The sequence below is a fragment of the Maylandia zebra genome, linkage group LG6, assembly GCF_041146795.1.
Source record: "Maylandia zebra isolate NMK-2024a linkage group LG6, Mzebra_GT3a, whole genome shotgun sequence".
Lineage (NCBI taxonomy): Eukaryota > Metazoa > Chordata > Actinopteri > Cichliformes > Cichlidae > Maylandia > Maylandia zebra.
This window is the reverse complement of record NC_135172.1, coordinates 40,547,597-40,573,353: the sequence shown is the minus strand read 5'-3', so window position 1 is coordinate 40,573,353 and position 25,757 is coordinate 40,547,597. Positions and strand designations below refer to the sequence as shown.

At 42.8% G+C, this 25,757-nt stretch overlaps 2 protein-coding genes across 4 annotated transcripts; both read left to right on the top strand.

Moving 5' to 3' along the window:
* The first annotated feature begins 1,475 nt into the window (after window positions 1-1,475).
* LOC101475477 (E3 ubiquitin/ISG15 ligase TRIM25) lies at window positions 1,476-9,917 on the top strand. The gene is made up of 9 exons (XM_023154411.3): window positions 1,476-2,072; window positions 5,638-5,733; window positions 5,826-6,059; window positions 6,221-6,389; window positions 7,044-7,109; window positions 7,218-7,307; window positions 7,848-7,988; window positions 8,290-8,349; window positions 8,444-9,917. The coding sequence occupies exons 1-9, from the start codon at window positions 1,476-1,478 to the stop codon at window positions 8,983-8,985; spliced, it is 1,995 nt and encodes a 664-aa protein (XP_023010179.3). The 3' UTR covers window positions 8,986-9,917.
* A 6,860-nt stretch (window positions 9,918-16,777) lies between these two features.
* LOC101475981 (E3 ubiquitin/ISG15 ligase TRIM25) lies at window positions 16,778-25,684 on the top strand. 3 transcript variants are annotated; one of them, XM_076885241.1, is made up of 11 exons: window positions 16,778-16,915; window positions 17,107-17,869; window positions 18,533-18,628; window positions 18,722-18,955; window positions 19,066-19,234; window positions 19,328-19,357; window positions 19,495-19,560; window positions 20,010-20,201; window positions 22,595-22,705; window positions 23,299-23,415; window positions 23,690-25,684. In XM_076885241.1, exons 2-11 carry the CDS (start codon window positions 17,129-17,131, stop codon window positions 23,836-23,838), a joined length of 1,905 nt encoding a protein of 634 aa, XP_076741356.1. In that variant the 5' UTR covers window positions 16,778-16,915; window positions 17,107-17,128; the 3' UTR covers window positions 23,839-25,684. The 3 variants fall into 3 exon arrangements, with proteins under 3 accessions (XP_076741356.1, XP_076741357.1, XP_014267401.3); XM_076885242.1 differs by having other exon boundaries at window positions 20,007-20,201; window positions 23,696-25,684; XM_014411915.3 differs by having other exon boundaries at window positions 20,007-20,201.
* The last annotated feature ends 73 nt before the right edge of the window (window positions 25,685-25,757 follow it).

Sequence of the window (25,757 nt, the reverse complement as noted above, 5' to 3'; positions counted from 1 at the left end):
CATATTTAAAACCTTCCCTTTCACTCTAGCTTTTATCATTCATACAAATCACCCTGACACTCATCTCCTCCCACTCCACCCTGTCCTCACCCCTCTTATGCCCTATCTGCTGCTGTAGATGGTTTACCCCAGGTATTTAAACTCATCCGCCTTCACTATTTTGACTCGTTGCATCTTCATTGTTACATCTGTCTCCCTCTCATTCACACACATGTATACCGTATTGCTACTACTAACTTTCATCACACTCCACTCCCGGGCATACCTCCACCTCTCCAGGCTTCAAGTCTCTGTGTGTTAACAACTAAAAGTACTTTTAAAAGTACTCATCTGAAGTATATTTGTTTTCCCACCCTTCCACCATCCAGTTTTTCTCCAAGATTGTATGAATATAACTAATGATCTCTTTAGTCATTTAAACATTAAAGCTTTTTCAGCTAATGGGGTTATTATCACAGCAGTATTCTGGAAGATCTTAAATATGTAAGCAAAAAAAACTGCATAAATAAAGATATAAAAGAGCTGGAGAAGTCATCAGTTAAAACTCAGCTGGCTGTCTTTCAGCGTGTGATGCAGGGCCAGTGTCCTGTAGGTTTTAGATGTGTCCTTGATCCAACACAGCTGATTTAAATGATCTTCTCAACGTGTCTTAAAGTTCTCCAGAGGCCTGGTAATGAGCTAATCACTTGATTCAGGTGTGTTGACCCAGGGTGTTAACTAAAACCTGCAGGAAACAGGCCCTGGAGGCCTCGAGTTCCCTACCCCTGTATGCATTCATAGCCTGTTCCTTGTATTTATATATTAAATTAAGTAATGTAATTAACAATCAAATGTTAAAAATGATTAAACATAAAGATCTTTCATTTTCTTTCCTAATGCTTGATTTCTTTGACAGCGCCCTAAAACAGGATATCAAATAAGTTAATATATCTGTCTATTCATTTATTCATTGTTCAGGTTGAATCTGTGTTTATGAAAAAATAAATATTCAGGCAGATGTTGTGGTGACTTTGTCATAAATCCTGTTACCGTAAACATAATAATGACACACGTCCACTTCCATAATAATTCCGTAATACACACGCCCCCCACTGCCACTACGGTAAACCCCAAGGCACAATAAGCACGGATTGCACACATTGTAAACAATACAACAAGTATTGTTATTTATGGTTATTTATGTGCAACGTCATGAACTTTACTGCAGTAAAATGACTGTTCTCGTAGTACAGAAGAGGATTAGGGCCACTGGAAAAAAAAAAATCTGACTTTTTTCTCTGAATTCTGAGAAAAAAGTCAGAATTCTGAGAAAAAAGTCAGATTTTTTTTTTTCCAGTGGCCCTAATCCTCCTCCGTAGTTCTGAGTTTTGGTGCGAGTGCGTTTGCCGTTGTTTAACTTCCAGAGGGGTTGGCCTTCGTTGATTCGATGATAAGTTTCGTTTGTGCCTCGCAGCTTCATTCGCGTCAGTCCCATCATGGCCGAAGTGGACGAGTCTCAGTTTTCTATCATGAGTCTGGAGGATGAGCTGACCTGCAGCATCTGTCTGAGCACCTTTGACTGTCCGGTGACCATCCCCTGCGGACACAACTTCTGCCAGGACTGCCTGCTCGCCACATGGAAGGAGTCGTACAGCTGCCCTCAGTGTCGGACCCTGTTCGCCACCAGACCCGAGCTGAAGAAAAACACGGTCCTCACCGCCGTCGTGGAGACCTTTAAAGTGAGATCGAGCAAGAGCGAAGACAACCTGACTGCAGAGGAGAGCCAAGTGAAGAAAAAGGAGATCATTCGCTGTGATACCTGCATGGAAACAGAGGCGTCGAAGACCTGCCTCACCTGCATGGCGTCTTACTGTGAGGAGCACCTGCGCCCTCACCGGGAAAACCCCATTTTCCGTCCCCACCAGCTGAGCGAGCCTGTCGGGGACCTGTTGGAGCGCATCTGCTCCGACCACCACAAGCTGAAGGAGTTCTTCTGCAGCCAGCATGACCGTCTGATCTGCAGCTTTTGCCTTCAACAGGTCCACAAAGGATGCTCCTTCATAAGTCCGGAGGAGCAGAGGAACCTGAAAGAGGTGTGTCTGTTAGTATTCACCTGGCAGTTCCTTATATTCAGGATAATATTAGAGTTTTATGTACAGTTTGTGGTCACAATGAATGAAAATCGGAACTTAATGGTTAATTCTAAAATGTGTCCAAATGCTAGCAGCCAGTAAATTTAGGTTAGACTTGTACTTCATATTAAAGGAGGGGCCTGTCTTTAGCTTTCCCCTTCTCAGGTCATAATCAATGGCTCCTCTAATCAACATTCCAATGCCAGAAATTACCTTGTACGACGTTTTAGTATCCTTCCTGATATAAGCCGCCTGATATAAGGTCAAAGCGTACAGTAGACATACCGGTCCACCTTTTACATTTTATTAGCTCTCCAAAGAGTGAAATGGACACACTTTACAATGATACTGGTTTACACATTTATGATGGGAAACGGTTATTATTATTATTATTATTATTTATGGTCAAAATATGACAATCTTGCATATGAATCAGAATGAATCATTTAGTTGTTGCATAATCCCCACGGGTAAGTCAGTTTAGAGCTGGGCGATATATCGAGTTTTTAAAACATATCGATATATTTTTATACGAGATATAAGATGTGACAATATCCTTTATATCGATATAGTCTATGTTACGTTATAATTATAGTTGTGGAGCCGCAAGTTTGCCTCTCTTTCGTCCACTTTTGTCTCTACGCAACGTTACTCCGCCTCGCCTTCACTGAAGACAACTCCCCCTCCTACCCCATCGCTTCACGTGCAGGCAGCGACAAGACGGACACGGCAAATCTCCGTTAACGAGTTACTGCGCATCGCCCCATGCGTGGGGCTGGACGGCGTCAACGTGCTAACGAGCTAAACATGCTAACGAGCTAACAGCGCTAACCCTAAAATCCTTTCATTCTCTCAAAAGTTGACAGCGCGCCTTATGTATGAATTCTGGTTGTGCTTGATGGCCGCGAACCGATTTTATGTGGTACACGGCGCTCAGCAATCTGTCAAAAATGTTTGAGTACGACTTTGGTCAGCTACGGAGCTGCACCGCTTGATAGATTGTCGGCGCATTACGGCTACCGAAGAGCTTCGCGGAGTGATACGTACTGTGCATCAACGTAATATTACCGTATTGTGTGTGTATAAGGACCATAAATGGCACCTGTAAGAGACGTGGTTATGAAGCGGATTTCAAACTCCAGGCTATCAGTCACACAGTAAAACTTGGGAACAGAGCAGCTGTGAAATCTGTCTGTCTTTGTTATTACGCTCAGCGTCTTTTAGTTTACATTTTGACTGCACAATTGTGAGCTCTTTGTTTAGCACAAAAACAACCTTGTTTTCTTTTATTTATGGAGCATTATTATTTAATGAATGCTCATAATTTAATTTTGAGTAATTTTTCATGTACATCTGTGCTGTATGTTAATAAAAGTGCCTGTGTGACATCTGGGACACAGCTTTGACTAAGAACTCTCTTTTTGTTCTTACTTTATGGCTTAAAAAAAATATATCGAGATATATATCTTATATCGCCATCCAGCTAAAAAATATCGAGATATGAATTTTGGGTCATATCGCCCAGCCCTAAGTCAGTTGATCACACCCTACTGCGTTGTCAGCTTTTAGCAGACAACGCGTTCAAAGTGCGAGCAGGGCTCTATGACAGTAGCACCCCTCCCTGTGTGTTCAGTGGAGTAGAGCGCTGTTCCTCTTTCCATTTGCTCTTGTTGGTTGTCAGCTTAAGGTGGTGCTCAGTCATGTGCTTCACCTGTCTGTAATTTGACATAATAGAAGAAAATGTCACTTTCACACACCGCTCCTCACACAAGAGCAGTTTTTATACATTAAACAGGTTCAAGCCTGTAGTGATTGGCTGTGCAACTGTTTTCAAACTAGGACAAGCTTATTATAGTAAATTCTAAATTCATCCTTGCAGCACTGTTTGTCAAGGTCAAGGTCAAGTTTATTCATGTAGCACATTACCAACAGTCCATGCTGCACAAAGTGCTTAACAATGTAAAATGCCACTAAAATAAATAAAATGCATAACAATGATGCAGGAAAATATGAAAACATCATAAAACTCTTTATCTCCAAGTCTGCAGCCTCCAGCTCAGCCTTCTTGCCTTCTTGTCAGTTCAAACCTTCTCTAAACAATACATCATAGCAGGTCTCACTGCCTTTTATCACAAATTCTCTCCTGACTCTCCTCTTCAACCACCATTCATGCACTCACTTCTTCACCTCACTTGTGCACGGTCTATTGCATTGGATGGTTGATCCCAGGTATTTAACCTCATCTACCTTCATTATCTCCTTATCTTCATTGTCCTTGCATCTTCAAGCATATCTTGGCACGGCTGCTTGGGTTTATTGTTTTCTCTTAGTGTAGTATTGCAAGCCATGGGTCTTTATCAGTAAGATAGCTGCAAAACTGACCATAATTTAGACTTCTGGCTAAGATTGAGAGTTTAAGCAATGACTCTTATGACATGGGATGGTATAAGCAAAGGGCTCCCTGCTGAGAAAACAGTAAAAAGAACAAGTTTTTTTTTACTTCTCAGTAGCTTTTACACTTTGTAAATCCATCCACCAGTCAGAATGGATCCTGTTACAGCAGACACGATAGCCCACTATCTCTGGAATGTGGTTCAATCCTGTCCCCGTGTATTAATGTCCGATCAGAGACATGAGATGATGTCACTGTATCGCAGAACTTTATTTATCGCTGCCACACATTAAGCACACAACCTTGCTGGTGAGTAGAAATGTGCTTCTGAAACTGATGCAAGTAGGAAATAATATAAACATCTCTTTCAATAATTCAGCATCTTTCAGATGAAGTATTACAGTTAAACCACAATAAAATGTAATGTTAACCATGGGATAGAAGCAGATAAGAGCAGGATAGACACAGAATCAGAGCTAACTTGTATTAAATCTCTTGTTTGTGGATCAGCACGGCCCTAGTGGACCCAGGAATTCACTCAAGTGCCGCTCTGAAACAAAGCTTGTCAGCACAGGTGCACATGTTATCACACTAAATTACAACAGATAAGACTTTCTTGCAATCACTAACTTTACACAATAACAACAATCAGCTTATTCATAGAAATGTAGCATGTGAAGCAATGCTATCACACAAACCAGCATTATGGAGGGTCTCAAGTACCAAAATTATTTTTTTTTAAATTATATCTTTATTTGGAATGGACATAGCAATATATGAGAACAGAGTCCTTCCAGGTTTTTCGAGTTAAGTCCAGGAGAGCAAATGTTAAACACAGTGATCGACAGGTGCATATTATCCCCTAATATGCACCTGATAACAGATTCTTTGAAGCCTAGTTCAGTCCTCAGGTTGTATTATTGACACTCCTAGTTTAGGGTAATGGATCTTTTTTCCCCTCAGCATCTAAACACACGTCTTTATTCAAGGCGTCACTTTCTACAGATAACACTGATCTCATTGTAAATGAAGTTTAACAAGTATGTAAGTGTTACTTGCAATCTTCTGCAGGCCCACTGAGCAGTGTCTGTATGAAATTTGTGCGCTGAAGCTGTTCTGTGTCTGTTCTTATAGTCTGACCTCAGAGACAAGTTGGGTTTGCTGAATGAGAAAATGGAGAAGACTGAAACTGTTGTGTTTCAAATAAATACCATGCAGAGCAAGCTGAAGGTAATTTCCATAGATTACTTGTCATATAATTTAAATGCACTGATAAAACCTCATTATTTTCATATTTTGTGTCTGTATTTATTCTGCTCCAGGATGGAGCAAACAAAAGAAAGACGGCGCTCGCAGCTGTCTATCAGCAGATGAGGGACATCTTGACTCAAGATGAACGTGAGGCCCAAAATGAGGTGGACCGTGAGCTGGAGCTCGGTCAGATGAAACTTCGGGATCTCATGAAGAAGCTAGATGAAAACTGTAATAAGATGGGGAAAGCCAGAGAAGATATCAACAGGCTGCTGAGTCAATCCCAGTCTATGGCTTTTCTGCAGGTGAGTCAAACATTATCACAGGAATGTGAAGCAGGAAAGAAGAAAAGGGTGGAAAACTTAAACTGAAGAACAAGACAGAGCATTTATGGTACTAGATAAATAATTAGGGATTAAAAATCATGTCACAATAAACAGCGTTCCCTGTCTCTTGTTCCTCACAGGCTTCATTTGAATTGCCCAAAGTTGTAAAGATTGAGCCTAAAGTGCCTCCAATCAATCTGGACTCCAAGAAGATGATAGCGATGCAGAGCTTTGCAGCAGCCCTGAGGGAGACTCTGATGGAGATGCTTAAACAGCCCACTGAGGCCAGATTACTATTATTTAAAGCAGGTCTGTGTGCAGGCATGCATTAGCAGGTTTTGTTCAAATTTTGTTGCAGAAATTAACACTAGCACTGGTGCAATTTGGTGAGTTTGTGTCATGTTTAATATGTTGGCAATCAAAGGAAAGATTGAAGACTTTGTGATAAAGGGTTATGATTTTTTTTTCTTCAAGGATCCGAAATCTAGTCCTCCCTCTCCTCAGTCACCTCCTCCAGCTAATCCAGGTGACACAGACATTCCCAGGCCAGCCAAGAGATGCAATCTCCTCAGCATGTCCTGGGTCTGCCCCGGGGCCTCCCTCTGCTGGGACATGCCCAAAACACCTCACCCAACAGGCATCCTTGCCAAATACTATGGAGGTGCAAAACATGGTCCATTCAGGACATCCATATTTTCAAACATGGTGTTCGTTATGGACAAACTGATTTGCAAAGAGGTCCAATAACAGAACACCACTCAGGTTCAGGAGGGTGGGCCCATGTAGCTTTTTGGGCTGCACCTGGAAAGGCCCAATGGCCCAGCCAGCAGCCACTCTCTGTCAAGCTCCCTCTCAGGGCTGCCTCCCAGGTGGGGCCCCAGTAACCATACACTGGGCAGGGTACACTAGTCCCACGAACAAGAAGTAAAGTGCTGTTTAAATGCAACCGTTTACCCTCCACAGGTCAAACTGCAGCTCCTGTCTCAGGACCAGCAAGACCTGAAAGTACCGGAGCTCAGCCAGAGTTGGGTATGTTCTTCTCAGGAAAGAAAGTCATTTAAATGCAACACATGCAACAAATAAAAAATTAAAGAATAAAATGCTTCTAATCTTTTTTTTTTTTTAATGCTTTTTCAGAAGTGGAGTGCTCTCCTGCTCAGCCCAGACTCCGCGAGTCCAACAGTCCAGGTCCTCAAGCCCAAACAGCCAAAAAGAAAAGAACTCGAAGTAAGGAACATGTGATTTTTATTTTTTTTTAATGAACCAATAGATAGCACACAGTCCCTCGACAGTTTGTTTCCAGGACTTCTAATAGAGGATGACACCATATACAGAATCCAAGTCAAACGTTTTGGTGGTGGTCGGTTCTAGAAGCAAGTCTATTTTAAAGCCCTGCACAAAATAAACTGGGAGAGATCCATTATTGTAATTTTAATGTCATCAGGACATAAAAACTGCATAAACCCAAAGAAAGGTTTAAAAAGCTTTTTTCCTCTGCTTGTGCAGCTGTGTGCAAACATCTGTTATGACTCTGTTCACAGTGACGATGTGAAGAATTGTTTCAGTGCCATATCTTTTCCTGTGTCACATCTGTGTCAATTCTTACTGGTAATGAACTCTGTTTTTCCACACACAGTCCTGATGAAGATGTAATAATGAACCTATATAATAAATATGGAGAATGTCGGGTCTTCCCTGCCAGTGTTTAGATCTGATTTATGCATATTCAGTGTTATAAATACTTCACTGCCTTTCTCTACTTTCTAGAAACCAAAACAAAGCCTAATGAGTCCACTGGCATTATGGGAATTAAGAAAAACGCCCGTTCAATGGAAAACCTGCTGGAGTATGGAGTGAAAGAGGAACCCAGAGACTGTTCTCCTGCAGCTGAACCTAATCAGAAACCAGGTAGACAGACATCAGATTTGAGCACTGTATGCTGAGTTGCTAATGTAGTCCCAGCACCACAAACAGACTTTAGAACAGGTGCCATTCATCTTCTGTTATCTCTGAGCTTGATGACAAACTTGGTCTATGTCTTTATTTCACTTATTGCAACTCTGACAGCTGTGTGGAAAGCAAACAAAATCATCACTATCACCATGTAAATACACCCCAACTTGGCACAAGCTACAATTCCAGTTTTACAGTAACCATGTCCATTTTCCAATATGGCAACACAAATGATTTACTTTGTCTTTAATTGTAGAAGCTCCAGATATTCCCCCAGACATAAGCACAGCTGAAAAGAGAGGTGAACTTCTGAAATGTAAGTGTAGCAGGCATCATCCGCTCATGCAGCAACAGCAGCCGTGTCTGTTTGTTTTTTAAAATAAAATGGTCTTTCCTTTTATCCCTTTCAGACGCCACAGAACTCACTTTCGATCCAAGCACCGCCCATAAAAGCATCGCGCTGACCGAGAACTTCACTAAGGCCTCCGTGTCAGACGAGCACATAAACTACCCCGACTGCCCCGGACGCTTTGCTGTCTGCTCCCAGGTGCTCGCCTCCAAGGGTTTCTCTACGGGACGCCATTACTGGGAAGTGCGACTGACCAACATTAACTTCATTGGCATAGGCTTGGCTTACAGCAGCATCGACCGCGAAGGCCCCACCAGTCGACTGGGCCGCAACGTCCAGTCCTGGTGTGTCGAGTGGCTTGATGTCGGCCTGTCAGTCTGGCATAACAGCAGCGAGACCGTGCTTGCTAATCCAAATCCAAAGCGTGTCGGCGTGCTGTTGGATTGTGAGGCCGGCACCGCTACGTTCTATCGCGTGGCAGAGAGGGCGTATCCCTTCCACACTATCAAGTTCCCTTACCCTGCCTTTTTAGAGGCTATCTATCCAGCCTTCTGGATTTTCTCAAATGGCTCCTCCATTACCTTTTGCAAAATGCAACAATGAATACCATACACAGTCAGATGGTGCGATTGTTGCTATAATTAAAGGTGTCCTATGGTGTTTCAGTTTTCAGTTTACTAAGCAACCAAAAGCTATTGTAGCCATATTTCCTCCTGAAGTAAAAACAAAAAATAAGTAATTTATTTTAATAATCCAGTTTATCAAAAAAAAAAAAAAAAAAAAGGCCTGGTAAATGGCCTGTATTTGTATAGCGCTTTACTAGTCCCTAAGGACCCCAAAGCGCTTTACACATTCAGTCATCCACACATTCACACACTGGTGATGGCAGCTACATTGTAGCCACAGCCACCCTGGGGCGCACTGACAGAGGCGAGGCTACCGGACACTGGCGCCACCGGGCCCTCTGACCACCACCAGTAGGCAACGGGTGAAGTGTCTTGCCCAAGGACGCAACGACCGAGGCTGTCTAAGCCGGGGCTCGAACCGGCAACCTTCCGATTACAAGACGAACTCCCAACTCTGGAGCCACAATCGCCCACAAAATATTAACTGCTTTGCGCATAATTTATATCCATTGTTACCGGACAGCGTTCTTATTCACTGTTTATCCAGGTGCAGGTCTTGGCTGGCACATTTGTTGGCTCCATTAACTCTATCAGTGGAAAACCATGAAACCTTACAGATCACATGCAAAACATGTAGTAATGTGCTAATATTGGTCAAAATCTCCTGCTTCTTAAGCACTGGTCATCAATTCTGCATCAGATTAAGATCTGGTGTTGAATCCAAAATAGTGATTTGATCACTTTGAACCACTTATGACACAGTGACCCATCATGCACTGGTCATCACCAAATTGCTTCCAGATCTATGAAGTCACGAGGATGTTTTATCGTATGGTCAGTGCACGTGTAACACTATAAATACTGTGTTGTTTAAATTTGACTTCTTTTCCAATAAAACTCTTTAAAATGCTTATGATTGCGCCTCGCTATATAATAGAAACATGTCAAATAATAAATAAACAAATAGTGTGACTAAAGATTGAAGCAAAGGGGTTTCGAGTTTTGTGTAAATTCATTATTCTTTCTTTTGCATTAGGAAGATGATTTGAGTTTTAGCTTTGTACAGTCTGGTCTTTTGAGGGTCTCTGAGATTTTTTACTTCATGGTGTTTTGTTTTGCTATTAGGTTTCTTTCATGGCTTTGTCTCGTCCCCATGTTTTGTCCCTCACTCCCCCCCTCTCTGTGTCTCCGTCATGTCTGTCTTCGGTCTGCCTTACCAGTTTCCATTTCCTTCGCGTCTCATCCCTTGTCTCCCCAGTCTGTCACTTGCTTCCATGTCTGTTAGTCCCCTTTCCTAATGTCAAGCTTATGTGTCCTTTTCTGGGTCTCGATGTGCGTGTTACTTCCTGTTTTATTTTGCGGGTTAGTCAAAGGGGAAGCAAAGTTTTGCTTCCCCTGTTCTGTTACTCAGATCCAGCTGTGTCACGTCGTTGTCTCCCTGGCTGTGCGTGCTCCTTGTGTCTAAGTGTTCACTGCTGTTTCCAGGTCACCATGTTTCTTGATTTCTGTTCTGTCAGAGTTTCAGCTTTAGTGCAAAGGTTTAAAAATGGTATTAACTGTTTAGGAATTAGACCTATTTTTGTACAATAAAACCCATTTTTAGAGGCTCTGTGATAACTGGACAAACTAACATGATTTTTACTATCAAGTGTTTTGAAGGAAGGAAGGTTCAGGGCTTAAGCAATCAGCATCATGGGCTCATCCGGTTAGAATAAGAATAAGCAGTCATCTAATTATTCTCAGGGTTTTCCTTTTATTCTCCAAATCAATAAGGCAAAGAAGGAAAGAAAGACACATGGACTGCTCTCTCTAAAAAGGACATAAAGTACGATTTAAGTAACTCAAAATGATACATGAACTCAGGAGACTCAAAGAGAAACTCACCTCAGCTGCCGCCCCATGTGGGAGTGAAGAAAGAGTGAGGGGTAGGTGAGTGCAGTCCTTATATAACGAGTGACAGGTGAGTGCAATTAAGGCCAAGCACCACACCCAATCAAAGGTGAGGAAAAGAAACAAGGTGCATCTGGTGAAGTGAATGTGCTGAAAGGTGAGCCTTTACAACAGCCGCCCCCATATTTCTACTGAGAAATATGTTCAAAGGATTAGAGATGCTCTTTTTCACAAAGCGGGGGCAGAGGAATCAGACATGCTACAGGTCTAATATAGGTTCAGGGGGTTGACCTAGAGATCGACAATGCAGGCTAGACAGTTCAGGGGGCCGACCATGTAACCAGCGGTGACGGCAAAGCAGGTCCAAATGCCAACCGCGTGGGATGCAGCGGCAGGCCCAGACCTGCAGACCGTTGGGCAGTTTTGCAGGTGCTGGGGGCAATGTACGGGGCTTGGCAGAGGCAGGACCAGGTGATGCAGGAGCAGGCAGCGCCCTGACCACTGGCGGAATGGCAGCCACAGGCGGTGGAACTGGTGATAGTGGCACTGCCGGTGACGACATAGGTACTGCTGATGGTAGAGTATGAGGTGGCTGAATGAATTCAGAGCCATCAGCGGACACAAGGATGTGCTGGAGCGGTTCTCCTGAACCTGAACTGGAAGATGTGAATAAACATTGGGCATGCGTGGAACTGCTCTGGGGTTGGAAGTCTGTGATTGGACCTTGGAGTGTCCATCCTAAGTGGGTTTTGACTGCTGCAGGAGATCCAAATGGTCCATGTCTAACTGGTGCAATAGGCGTAATAAGGTGGGTATGATCAGAGCCTATGAGCAGTAGTGGAACTGCTTTGTTAATGAAGGTTAATGGGATACCTTGAAGATGCTTGTATCTCCGTTGAAGAGAGGATACGGGGTAGGTGTGGTCTGAAAGTGCTAAGTGACTTGTAGCGAAGGCATTGTTAATTGTGTAAGTTTTCTCTGGATGTGCGATGGGAGAAATCTGGAAACTTACACAAGAACCTTGAATGGTTTCAACTTCTTGATGGACAGTTCTAAGTGATAATTTTTCAGCTTTCCCAGTTAGGTGGAGATGCTTAGCTGCAGATGTCAGAAGCATGGTACGTTGGGAGCCATCGTCAAGTATTGCATATGTTTCCAGGGTTCTTTTGCCATTACGCAGGAGCACTTTCACAACCTTTAAAAGGACACTAGGGCGATCGCTAGGTCTATCAAAGTACAGTGTCCTCACTACAGGATTAGTTTCAGTTCTAGGTCTCTGATTCACCTCACATAGGATCTGTAGATGTCTTTCCATGCAGGTGGCACATGCTTTCCTCAGATCACACTTCGCAGCCTGATGAGTTCTAGCACAACGCCAGCACCGTTTGTTTCTCCTTATCCAGTTTATTTTCTCATCCTTTGTCTTGTTAATGAACTCGGGGCACTTGCTAATGTGGTGTTCAGGTGAGCAGCAATATGCACATCTTGCCTTAGTCATTATGATGGGTTGTGCTGCCTGTACAGGATCGGATGCATTTGTCCCATGTAATATTGTTGTGAGTGGAGAGGTGTACTTATGGGCAGGTCGTGGCTGGTTAAAGGATGAAACAGGACTGTCCTTTCTTGGTTGACACTTGAATTCAATTTGCAACCAGGATGAGAACAAAGGTAAGTCATACATCGTATCTCCTTGTTCCCTGTAAATATGCCGTTTGAAGCGACTGGAATGCTCTGCGGGCAACTTTTCAAGTAGGCGATCGACATGGGAGCCACAATTTAGTTCTGTCCGTCCTTGATCACCCATAGTGCTAAGCAAACCAACTAAAGCTTGTACACGAAGAGCAAAATTATCCAGAGTCCGACCATCACCTGCTCTGATAGGAGGAAGCTCCAGTATATTCCGTAGCTCTTTCAATGCTAGCTGTCTTGGTTGCCCATAACGCTCATCAAGAGCTTTGATGGCTTGAGTGTATGGGTCAGGAGCATAGGAAAAGGAAATAGCTAACCGTTTAGCTTGGTCTACTTTCAGATGATCAAGAAGGACATGATATTTGAAATGCTCTGTGTCATGAGGGTCAAGCAGGTTAGTAAGGGCCATTCGTAACAGCCTATACTGGATTTCATCTTCTCTGGTAAGGTCTGGGAAAGAAGGACCCTCAAGTTTATACACATGTGTTCTAGTGCTAACAGGGTGACTAGAACTAGCAGTAATGGGTACTGAAGGGTTTTGTGCATGCAAACCATCAGATGTAGCTGGTTGCTGCTTTACAGGAGGGTGCTGCCTTGGTTCCGGAATGCAAACGAGAGGTTGAGCAGGGTCTTCATCTAGAGGAACAGCAGGTTGAACACATGAAATCTGGTGGGGACCTTGCAGTGGTGTGGCCAGGAAATTAAAAGGAGTCTCATCTGGTGTAGGAAAAACTGATCTAGGCAAACCACTTGAAGGAACTGCAGCATCTAATATTGTTGAATTAGGGAAAGAAGGGCTAGCAGCCAGAACTGCACCAGAGTGACGGCTAACCTGGGGGGGCTGAGAGTGTGATTGACATGTTGCTGGATCAATCACTGGGAACTGCTCATGTTGCTGATGTGTTTGCTTTCATCAGAGACAGTGTGAATCGAAGATCTGGAGGAACTGTGAGAATGGGGAGGAGATAACTGAATCATGAATTGCCTAATCTCCCTCATTGTCATCAGGAGTTCCCTCATCACCTCAATCAATCAATCAAAGCTTTATTCGTCACATGCAGGTTGCCCTGCAGTGAAATAGGACCCCCCCGACCTTACACATATAGCACAAACATTACATGGGGATACAGGTCAGAGATTGGTAGAATCAGAAAAAAACATTGAAATGTACACTACACTGGGGAAAGTACAAGAGGAAAAAAAGAGACCCCTACTCATGCTATGCTTCCATGGTAGGACAGCATGAGAACAGGAAACAAAAAAACTCCTCTGCACAAGAAGCACATAAATGTCCACAGCACAACATTGTGAAGACATGATAAGCCACAGGGGTGGGTGGGGGTTGAGGAGTAATCCGAAGCGAACACAGCAGCCACCCTGCACAGCGCTACCATTCCAGCGCGGCACACAGACCCGCCGTGCTGCCCCTTCAGGAAACAAGCATCGAAGGCGTTTGGAAGGGAGGGGGGATGAGTGTGTGCTTATCAGTGTAAGTGTATGTGTGTGCGTGTCCAGAGTTCAGCGGAGACAGTGTCCTTCGCTCTATCAGGCTAAGTAAACAGTCTGCCAGCCAACCCAGGTGGCCTTCATGGGACGGGAAGAATAGTCATCACACAGTCGTTATCAGGGAGTTGTTTTGGTGGGCTCCAGCCTTGGGCCTGCAGCTGGCGCCGTGGTGTCCGAATGTTGAATATTGTTAATTTCTGTTTTGTGAGCAGCTCGAATTTTAGCACTCTGAGACAGGTCCCTCAACTTCGCGTTGAAGAGCTGCGAGCCTCCCCATGATGGTATCAAACTTCAGTTCCAAGGTGTTGTCAGTCTTTTGATTCTGAGACTTCACAACTGCAGTGATCCGTTCCGCGATGTTTTCCAACTGTCGCTCAAGGGTGTCATTTTGAGCAGGCCTTTCTCTGATGTTTCCCCTCATACGCTCAATGGTGTTGTTTTGAGCCTTCACAGCAGCAGTAAGCGTCTCCAAGGTGTTGACCATATTACGTTCGTTGTGAGAGGTCGCACCTCGTCCCCGCGCTTCGAATCCAGCGGGCAGCCATGTGGGGGTTTGAACAGCCGGTTCCGCTCTCTTATTTCTCCGATAAAGCAGGGCTAGGCCAACGCCGATCAGCATGAACCCTGTTATCATGGTTCCGAATAGGTAGATATCTTCAGCGTCCTCGATCGACAGTCCCGCCAGGCACACGGTCCTCCAGTTCTGCCACCCGTCCATCGTGTAACCGGCAGGGAAAGTCCCTCCAGGGCACTCAGGCTCTCCCGAGCCCCGACTTCTCATTGAGAAAAGGGTGTCAATAGCACTCAGGGACCAGTTGATCAAATCCATAATTCTCTTTTAGGTTTAGAGAACGACAGTGAGAGGCTGTTCCAGGGAAAGTAATGCACGCAAGACAGGACAAGGACATAGAGGCTAAGCAGGGAAGATAAGGGTGAGGAGGAGAGGAGAAAGTGCGACCGCCTTCGCTGAGAGCTCATCTTGATTGGTGGGTAAAGGAGCAGGGGATGTCTCTGGTTGTCTTTCTGACTCTCCGACAGGATCCTGCAGCCCATGTGTGTCTTTGTCACTATGTTGGCATTCTGTTTGACTCTCTGTCTCACATGTAGCTCTTCTAGCTCCAGGATACTGAACGTCATACTGCTGCAGGTAGGCAGGAGGTCGACTATCACGAATGGATCTTCTCAAACCTTCAGTCAATGGCTGCTTTGAATCCATGACGCTAATACCACTCCGGCTCGGAGGACCATGTTTTGAAGGAAGGAAGGTTCAGGGCTTAAGCAATCAGCATCATGGGCTCATCCGGTTAGAATAAGAATAAGCAGTCATCTAATTATTCTCAGGGTTTTCCTTTTATTCTCCAAATCAATAAGGCAAAGAAGGAAGGAAAGAAAGACACACATGGACTGCTCTCTCTAAAAAGGACATAAAGTACGATTTAAGTAACTCAAAATGATACATGAACTCAGGAGACTCAAAGAGAAACTCACCTCAGCTGCCGCCCCATGTGGGAGTGAAGAAAGAGTGAGGGGTAGGTGAGTGCAGTCCTTATATAACGAGTGACAGGTGAGTGCAATTAAGGCCAAGCACCACACCCAATCAAAGGTGAGGAAAAGAAACAAGGTGCATCTGGTGAAGTGAATGTGCTGAAAGGTGAGCCTTTACAACATCAAGATTGCTTTTTAATGTTTGGAAGAAAATCATTTGCAGTCAGTGCCTGCCAGCACTCAGCTAGGCATAACCAAATGTTGCTTTTCCCATATGTTTTGGGTTATTATCTATTTGCAGTGTAAAGGGTCCACTCCTTTTTACAACATTTGGCTGAATCTGAGCAGGGAGTATAACTCCGTATACCTCACAATTCATCTTGTGGCTTCTATCAGCAGTCACATTATTAACAGCGAGCCAGCTCCACTGACAGTCGTACAGGCCTGTGCCATAATGTTGCCTCCACCATGTTTGACGGATGATGTCGTCTGTTTCAGATCATGAGCTGTGTCTCCCCTTCTTCATACTTTTCCTAACCTGTTGTTCCAGTTTCCTAGTGTAACTAGTGGTTTTCATCTTGTTCTAAACCGTCTGGATTTACATTTATGAAGGCATCTCGTGATTGCAGACCTCGACAGTGATACAATCAAGAATGTTCTTGGTTCTTGGTCAAGTTAATTATCCAGGGACTTTTGAGTCTCTGAACATGGAGAACTATGCATAAAAAATTACTGTAATTTCTAAACAGATAATGTAATATTCTGATTAACCCCCTGAATTTAACCTGAAATTCAAAACTTCAGTCACAGCTTGATTTATTTTTCATTTAAAATCCACTATAGTTGTATACAGCGGTAAAGTCACACAACCTCTGTAACTGTCCAAATACTTGTGGATCAGAGTGTAAGTAAGTGTATTTGGTAAATTATTGCTACAATTCATTTATTCTAGTTTAAAAAATATGTCTTCTGAATTCACCAGTGATTACTAGTAAAAAAAAAAAAAGACAAGAAAAAAACATGTCTTTCTTTTCAGAAGGACAGGTGGCATAAGGAGCAGGTACGTTTTAGGTTAAAGCGGGCACACGACTCTCTTCGAACAGACTTTTTCACCGTTTTCCATTTTAAAAAATGTTTTGAATGTGTAAAAAGGGATGAGAAATAACTCATTTATTTCTCACAGCGAGAATCAGAATGTGTTCATAAAAAAAATTATTTGGCTCTGACGTGCGCTCGGAGGGTGGAACCTGTATCACGAGTCCTGTTACGCAAGCAGGAAGACTGTTTTTTCTATAGCCAGAAGAAACTCTAGTTTTCATCACGCGCAGCAGAGGCCTGTGAGTATAAAGCGGTCTGCAGTGTTTTGTTTTGCAGACAGCAGCTCCGCGTGGATTCTTTGTTATTGGTTATTTATGTGCAACGTCATGAACTTTACTGCAGTAAAATGGCTGTTCTGAGTTTTGGTGCAGGAGGGGTTGGCCTTCGTTGATTATCTGATGTAATGATAAGTTTTGTTTGTGCCTCGCAGCTTCATTCGCGTCAGTCCCATCATGGCCGAAGTGGACGAGTCTCAGTTTTCTATCATGAGTCTGGAGGATGAGCTGACCTGCAGCATCTGTCTGAGCACCTTTGACTGTCCGGTGACCATCCCCTGCGGACACAACTTCTGCCAGGACTGCCTGCTCGCCAGCTGGGAGGACTCGTACAGCTGCCCTCAGTGTCGAACGGTGTTCGACACCAAACCCGAGCTGAAGAAAAACACGGTCCTCATCGCCGTCGTGGAGACCTTTAAATTGAGATCGAGCAAGAGCGAAGACAACCTGAATGAAGAGGAGAGCGAAGAGGAGAGAGGCTATGAGAGCGAAGAGGAGAGAGGAGAGGAGAGCGAAGAAGCGAGCGAAGGGGAGAGCGAAGAAGCGAGCGAAGGGGAGAGCGAAGAAGTGAGCGAAGAGGAGAGAGAAGAAGAAAGCGAAGAAGAGAGCGAAGCGGAGAAAGACGATGTCATCCGCTGTGATACCTGCATGGAAGCAGAAGCATCGAAGACCTGCCTCACCTGCATGGCGTCTTACTGTGAGGAGCACCTGCGCCCTCACCGGGAAAACCCCGTCTTCCATCTCCACGAGCTGAGCGAGCCTGTCGGAGACCTGTCGGAGCGCATCTGCTCCGACCACCACAAGCTGATGGAGTTCTTCTGCAGCCAGCATGACCGTCTGATTTGCAGCTTCTGCCTCCAGCATATCCACAAAGGATGCTCCTTCTTAACTCCGGAGGAGCAGAGGAACCTGAAGGAGGTGTGTTTGCATTCACATTGACGATTATACTGTATTAAACTGACTTATGTACAGAGTTAACTGTTTCTCCTTAATTCATACATGTTTTAACTTATTTAATTTGTAATATTATAAATCAATATGTTGGTGTGTATATCTTTAAACAAAGATGACAGTCAGCTGACTTCCTGGAGAGGAAACATTCCATCTGTATAAAAAAGATGGAAGTGGGTTCATACCTGAAAAGGGACCCTTGTGTACAACTGTTTGTAAATGACAGCCAAGTTCAAGTCTTCCTTGCTTTAACAAGTTTTTCTTAGTGTTGTATGCCAGGCATTGAGCTGTGTCTGCTTTGATCTCAGGCTGTATATTTAACACCACTGCTTTAGGCTGATGGATCAGGTTGTATTACACTTCTTTTTCCACAATATCTGATTCAATGACTTTGGCCCACACATCTCTAGTCAAGGCAACACTAGAAACAGATAAGAATGACCTCATTATAAATAAAGTTTAACAATTCAAAATATTTCCGCATGTAAGATGTAGTGGAAAAATGAAATAATGGAATAATGCAGATGGTGGACATGCAGTCAAAGCATTACTTGCAAAGTTCTCCAGGCCCTCTGAGCAGTGTCTGTATGGAATTTGTGCACTTAAGCTGTTCTGTGTCTGTTCTTATAGTCTGACCTCAGAGACAAGTTGGGTTTGCTGAATGAGAAAATGGAGAAGACTGAAAATGTTGTGTTTCAAATGAACAACATGCAGAGTATGCTGAAGGTAATTTCCACATGTCATACAGAGACAAAGTAAATGTGCTGGCAGTAACTATGAAAAACTCACTGTTGTCATATCTTATTGTCACTGTTCCAGGATGGAGCAAACAAAAGAAAGACGGCACTCGCAGCTGTCTATCAGCAGATGAGGGACATCTTGGCTCAAGATGAACGCGAGGCCCAAACTGAGGTGGACCGTGAGCTGGAGCTCGGTCAGATGAAACTTCGGGATCTCACAAAGAAGTTCGACGAAAACTATAATAGGATGGGAAAAGCCAGAGAAGATATCAACAGGCTGATGAGTCAATCCCAAACCTCGGCTTTTCTACAGGTGAGACGAACACCCGTGGAAAACTTAAACTAAAGAATAAGATAGAATGGGCGTGGTTAAGTTAAATAATTAGGAAGTTTAAATAAAAACCTTTCTTTTGCCCCCCACAGGCTTCAGTTGTGTTGCCCAAAGTTGTAAAGTTTGAGCCTCACGTGCCTCGAATCAATCTGGACTCCAAGAAGGTGATAGCGACGCAGAGCTTTGCTGCAGCCCTGAGGGAGACTCTGATGGAGATGCTTAAACAGCCAGTTGAGGCCAGATTACCATTCTTTAAAGCAGGTCTGTGTGCAGGCACGCATTAGCAGAAAATTTAAATTTGGATTAATATTCTAAAAGATTAACGAAGCCAATCATTTTCACGTTCTGATGCAGATCTTAACACTGGTGCATTTGGGGATTCTGGTGAGTTTCTGTCTTGTGGAAAATACTGTTGAGGATTTTCTGTTAAATGCTCATGAATTTATTCTTCTTCAGTGGTGACTATTTCTTGGGAAGTATTTTGGGAAGCACTCTTTAAATGTAACCTTTGTTTTTAACAGGTGAAACAGCAGCTCCTGTCTCCAGACCAGAAAGTGCTGGAGGTAGTGAATCCCAGCCAAATTCTGGTAAGTTTATATCAGCGAGGAGTTATTATAGGATGATATTTGAATACAGTAACATGTGAACTGAAAGAGTATCTGAAAACATCTGCCAATATGACTATCTCCTAGTGTGATACAGGTATTCACTGTAACTATAATTTTAAAGACGATCTCATGTTAATAATACACGTACGATAACGTGGTCTTGTTGTACAGCTATAATTACTGACTACACCTCCCTGCACTTGTTATTTGAGTGTATTTGCAAGAGAAGGCACACTGTGTAATAAAACGTATATTACATTTTTATTTAAAATACTGCAAATCATATTGTAATATCGTTAATTTCCTTCCTCAAGCACATACGTGAAAACTATTTAAAACATTACAAGCACTTTGTGACACGTGATTCTTTACAGTGTGATAAAGATGTTCAGAGTGCGTTCTCATTTCACTGTTTCATTACTCAGCAGCGCCTCAGCAGAGAAGCAACCCCTCGTTCCAAAGTCCACTGAGCAGTCCACCCATCCAGCCGTACTACCAGCCGGTTCCCATCCCCGTTTTTATTAGACCACAGCAAAGATGGAATCCACCCCATTATCCACAGGCCCAACCTCGATTGCAACATTTTGGGCAACCTCGATTTTATGCCCAACAAAACACAAGTAAGATACAACCTAAAATCTCTCTCTTACACACACACGTCTGTAATGACAAAAATCATATATGTCTGTGTAAACAGCTTAGTCTCCAATCACCACAAACGGGACAATGTGTTAATTAATTGGTGCCCTAACAGCTAATTAAAAATTCAATGACACATAATACCTACCCTTTGCAAGCCAGCTTATAAATAATGAAAGACAGAAGCAAGATGAAGCCCCATTTTTTTAATAAACAGTATAAGATTTATCCAGGATATGACTTGTTACACACATTGAAGGAACACCTTTGTTTTATTTCAGCCTGATATGAAATCACATCTACTAAAAGTCAGTGTGCTTAAGGCAAACTCGATCAATCTGATAGTGCATTTAGTGTTTTAACAACTTACCACTGGGCATGTCTCTGTTCTGAAAGACAACCATGATCGCGCAGTCAGTTAAACATGTGAAGAAGGTGTGTGAAGACCTAGACAGGGATTGGTTCTAAAATGACCTTACTTCATCGCCCATACTCACCCAGAAGCTTACGGACATTTGTAGATGTCCTTCATGGTTTGGCAGTAATAGAATGCAGCTAGGCACTTTTACAAGCTATTAGGCACACTTTGAGGCCGAGTCCTCCCATAACCAGTAAACCCATCATAAATTATTTAAACTTTCAAAGTATAAAAGACACATGTCAAAACGAGCCTTGTGCCAAAGTGTTGTCTTCATTCCTGGCAGTCATTATTAAGATTGAGGTCATAAACTGATCGACCGTAACATTAAAGCCAGTATTGTGTAGATCCTCATTGTGGTGCAAAAGCAGCTCTGACACATTTGTGTTTGCTGTGGCGTCTGGAAAGATTCAGCTTGTTCATGCAGATGCTCAGCTGGATTTTGGTCTGTGGAGTTTGGAGTTTAAGTCGATGGGCTGAACTTTATTATGTTCTTCAATCTGCTCCTAAGCAGTTTTAAAGGTGTGGCAAATCTTCCTGGTGGGGGAGACCACTGCTGATGGGGAGTGCTGTTGCCATGATGAGGAGTGCTTACTCTGAAATGTTTAGGTTGGTTGGCGCACGTCAAAATAATATCCAAATGAATGTTTGGACCCAAAGTTTAAGAACACTCAATTGATTAACTGCAATAAAAAGCACACCATTGATAACAGTGATAAGTCCTCATAAAAAAAAGAGGAATTATGGATTTGATCAACTGGTCCCTGAATGAAATTGACACCCTCTTCTCAACGAGAAGCCTGAGCTCAGGTGAGTCTGAGTGTCCTGGAGGGACTTTCCCTGCTGGATACACGATGGACGGGTGGCATAACTGGAGGGTCGTGTGCCTGGCGGGACTGTCGATCGAGGACATTGAAGTTATCTACCTTTTCGGAACCATGATAACAGGGTTTTTGCTGATCGGAGCTGGCTTGGCCCTGGCTTATCGAAGATTAAAGAAAGCGGAATCGGCTGTTCAAACCCCCACAAGGCTGCCCGCTGTGATTGAAATGATGGGATGAGTCATGCGTTCTTAAAATGGGCTCATTGAGCGCAGCACGGATAAGATCTTGGAGAAGCTTGAGGCTGCCGTGAACGCTCAGAATAAGACCTCTGAGCGAAAATTGGATTACATCCTTGAGAAGCTCACAGCGGTTGTGAGTTCTCAGAATCTGCTCTTTGAGCGCAAGAATGACAACATCATGGAGAAGCTCACGGCTCTCCAACGGGAGATTGAGAGACCAGTGTCGGACTGTTAGAACAGCTTTGAAATTCCAATGAGTTGTTTGCACTAAAGTAAAAACCACCATTATTTCAAGGCTGGATCTGAACAAAAACACCCTGATAACAGACTGTTCTTCCTATCCTACGCAAGGCCACCGGGGTTGGCTGGAAGACTGTTTACTTAGCCTGGCAGGGCGAAGGACACTGTCTCAGCTGAACTCTGGACACACACACACACACACATACATACATATGCAGATATCCTTCCCTGGATCCAACGCCTCCTGCCATGCTTACCTCCCTGTCGATGGAGACAGCGGCTCAGCTGGAGGCGCGAGGAATTGCAGCGTCTGCGACCACTGTGTACATTACAGTTCAGTGTGCCGTGCGTGTCTGCAGCAGTCCTCAACAGTGAAGTTAACAGCAGCAGTAACCAAAGTTCTGGAACCTTTCCAATAAAAACAGCTTCTCATTGAGCAGATGTTGTATGTTGGGTTTGTAAATGTGCCTTTAAAAGCAACTTCACAAATCAAACATTTATAGTAATTCTAGCATTCACACTGTTCATTTTAAACCTGACAAAATGTAATTCAGTATGCCTGTGTACAGTTCAGATTAGTGGACGCGTTGCACATCTCCTGTGTTAACGACAACCGACTAACTGTGGAAGACGTTTTGCATATTTTCCTTTAGATCAAGACAGAAAGCCGCACAGTGCTCCTGGAGGAGGTAAACCAGCCGGGAAAGGATCTGATTTCACCAAGAAAGATAAACCAAAAGGCCATCCTCCTTCTGAGAAATCAAGTATGAAGCACTCACATCCTCATGTGTTATAAAAAATGTCAGACTGCCAGTCAAATGATCAATAACAACACTATTCCACTGATTAAATAAACAGTACACATAACAAGAAGCCCTCTGAGTGCAAACCTCACTCTCTGGGCAGTGTTTACTTTTGAGGGATTATTCCATTTTGTACTTAAGAACTATATAGGAGCTAATGGCTAATATGTATTCATTTGTAAATAACTGGCCATGTAAAACGTGGGCTTATATAATTGTGTACCGCAGCATAAATCATCAGCTCATTCTGTTTCTCTTGACAGTATTTTTTTTTTCAGTATTTCTTTTTAAATTAAAGCACATTTTGCAGTCAACTTGAAAGGAAGGCAGATGTGAAATGTAGAAGTGAGGTGAGAGGTCAAATGTGACAAACTGTGTGCAAACTATATTGTGATATTTAAAACAAAAATGCTTCCAGAAAAGGTTCCAGCTTGTTGATCTGACCATGGGTTTCTCTACTTTTTGATATTTAATAAATTTAAATCAGATTAGTTTAGCAAGTGTCGCTCATCCTACATTAAAGACAAATTACTAACTACTGTGTTTTCCTTCAGATCCAGACAGGAGGCCGCACAGCGCTGCTGGAGGGCATAAGTCTTCAGGATCTGGGAAAGGATCTGATTTCACCAAGAAAGATAAACCCAAAGGCCATGCTTCTTCTGAGAAATCAAGTATGAATCAAATCCTCACGTGTTATAAAAAATGTCAGCCTGCCAATCAGATGATGAATAACAACACGATTCCACTGATTAAATAAACAGGACACATACAACAAGAAGCTCTCTGGGTACAAACCTCACTCTGTGCGCGGTGTATAGTTTTAAGGGATTATTGTATTTTGTACATAAAAACTGTGTAGGAGTGTTATTTGTTTGTTGATTTGTTTAGCAAGTGGTGCGCATCCTACATTAAAGACAACTGACTAACTACTATGTTTTACTTCAGATCCAGACAGGAGGCCGCACAGCGCTGCTGGAGGGCATAAGTCTTCAGGATCCGGGAAAGGATCTGATTTCACCAAGAAAGATAAACCCAAAGGCCATGCTTCTTCAGGAACACAACACTCACGTCCTCATAGAAATCAGAAGAAGTAGAACCAATATTTGATTTTAATCTGAAGCCTGAATGCATTATGAGATTTGTGTATATATCTTATCTGTAGCTTGCCATCACCAGTGTGTGAGTGGGTGGATGATTGTGTATAGTGTAAAGCGCTTTGGGGTGCTCAGGACCAAGTAAAGCACTATACAAATACAGACCATTTACCATCTATCGGATTCTAATTTAAAATTTATTAACAACATTTAAAGCTCTAGAAAGCCAGTCTCTTTCCTGTATTAGATAAGGTAGTTGGCACACAACTCCACTCATACTTAACTAACTTGATCTTTGAATTCACACATCAATAATGTCACGCAGTCTGCATATTTCCAACTGTGCAACTGTCTCACTCCACATGCCACCATGCCACTGCCATTCTTGTTCATAGCCTTGTTACTTCGCGGATTGACTACTGTAATTCACTTCTTTTTGGTCTTACTCCAACATGTCCAGAACTCTGCTGCCCGTATTATCACCAGGACCCCTTCTATTCACCACATCACCCCCGTCCTACAGCGGCTTCATTGGCTCCCGGTCAAATATCGCATCAGTTTTAAAATACTTTTGTATAAATGTGAGGCTGTTCATCATCTCTCCCCTCCATATCTCTCTGATTTGGTTCAGATCAACTTTCGATCTCGGTGTCTTAGATCCTCTTCTTCTCTTTCTCTCTCTGTCCCCTCCCCTCATCTTGCCACCATCAGGGCTTTCAGCTGCTCTACTCCTTGACTTTGGAATTCCCTTCCTCCTGACATAAGAAATGTCACTTCCTTTTCTCTTTTTAAGTCTAGACTCAAAACTCACCTGTTCAAAATAGCTTATCCCACGTAACCTTTTCCATTCTGCTATTTTAACCCTGTTTTATGATTTTGTAAATTGTCTGCTTTTATGCTTGCTTTCTAATTTTCTGCTGTGTACAGTGTCCTTGAGTCTTCTGAAAGGTACTTTCAAATAAAATGTATTAGTATTATTAGTAGTAGTAGTAGAATTACAGACCTGCTGAGACCTTATTGGAGCAGTTAGCCTCCGATTTCTGGTCAGGTTCTTTGAACTGTTCCACACCGCTCTTTTAACTCTGTCTTTAAAAGTGCTGTGCAATCATCATCATCATCATCATCATCATTATTATTATTATTATTTTTATTACAGCTTTGTTTAGTCTTGGATGATGTGTGATTAACACTTACATTAATACTTGATTTTGGCCTTGGTGGAGACCATCAGTTTTGTTTTTCTTAAAGAGTTTGGGATCCTCTCCTTTTACATCAGAACCTTAAAAATGACACCCAATGTTTCCTTTTTAAATAATGATTTGATGATTAAAAGGATCCAAGATGAATATTACGTGAATAAAGGTCAGCACAAAACACAGTGTAAGTGTTGTAGCTGCTGTTTCAAACTGTCTCTTTATCAGTGTTTGCAAAACTGGTCAATGATTAACGAATTCAAACATCATGTGTCATGTTTGTTAGTGTGTATGTAGCTGCTGTTGTAATCTTTGACCAGAGATCATGGCTGCTGCTTTTCAGATGTCTATATAAAAGTGAATAAAGAGACAAACACGATTGGTTTATATATGAAAATATTTATGGGAATGTCATCAAATTCAAAAGATCGCTTCATTACATTCATTTCAATCAAAATGAGTTTCTCTCACCTGTAGTAGTAGTAGTAACCCATCAAACCCTCGCTACGATTCTTTTTGTAAACAGCTTTGTTTGACATGATTGTTTGATAAAAGCTTTCCCCCCCCTCAGATGGCGTTTCTGTGTTTAAAGTTTTTCTGTTGTTTTTCTAATGGAGTCATCTTGTAATAAAAATTTGTGATTTTTGTGTTTTCTGCAGATGTCTCTCACTCTTTATAATTATTATAATTTTACCCATGTCAAAAAGAAATAGCTATATTCAAATA

What these genes read in the sequence shown, in the direction of transcription:
- LOC101475477 (XM_023154411.3), top strand. Translation starts at nt 1,476, where the DNA reads ATGGCCGAAGTGGACGAGTCTCAGTTTTCTATCATGAGTCTGGAGGAT. An exon ending in CGGAGCTCAGCCAGAGTTGG is followed by an intron (nt 7,110 to 7,217) that starts GTATGTTCTTCT and finishes ATGCTTTTTCAG; the next exon opens with AAGTGGAGTGCTCTCCTGCT. An exon ending in TGAACCTAATCAGAAACCAG is followed by an intron (nt 7,989 to 8,289) that starts GTAGACAGACAT and finishes CTTTAATTGTAG; the next exon opens with AAGCTCCAGATATTCCCCCA.
- LOC101475981 (XM_014411915.3), top strand. Translation starts at nt 17,129, where the DNA reads ATGGCCGAAGTGGACGAGTCTCAGTTTTCTATCATGAGTCTGGAGGAT. An exon ending in TGGTGCATTTGGGGATTCTG is followed by an intron (nt 19,358 to 19,494) that starts GTGAGTTTCTGT and finishes TGTTTTTAACAG; the next exon opens with GTGAAACAGCAGCTCCTGTC. An exon ending in TGAATCCCAGCCAAATTCTG is followed by an intron (nt 19,561 to 20,006) that starts GTAAGTTTATAT and finishes TTCATTACTCAG; the next exon opens with CAGCGCCTCAGCAGAGAAGC.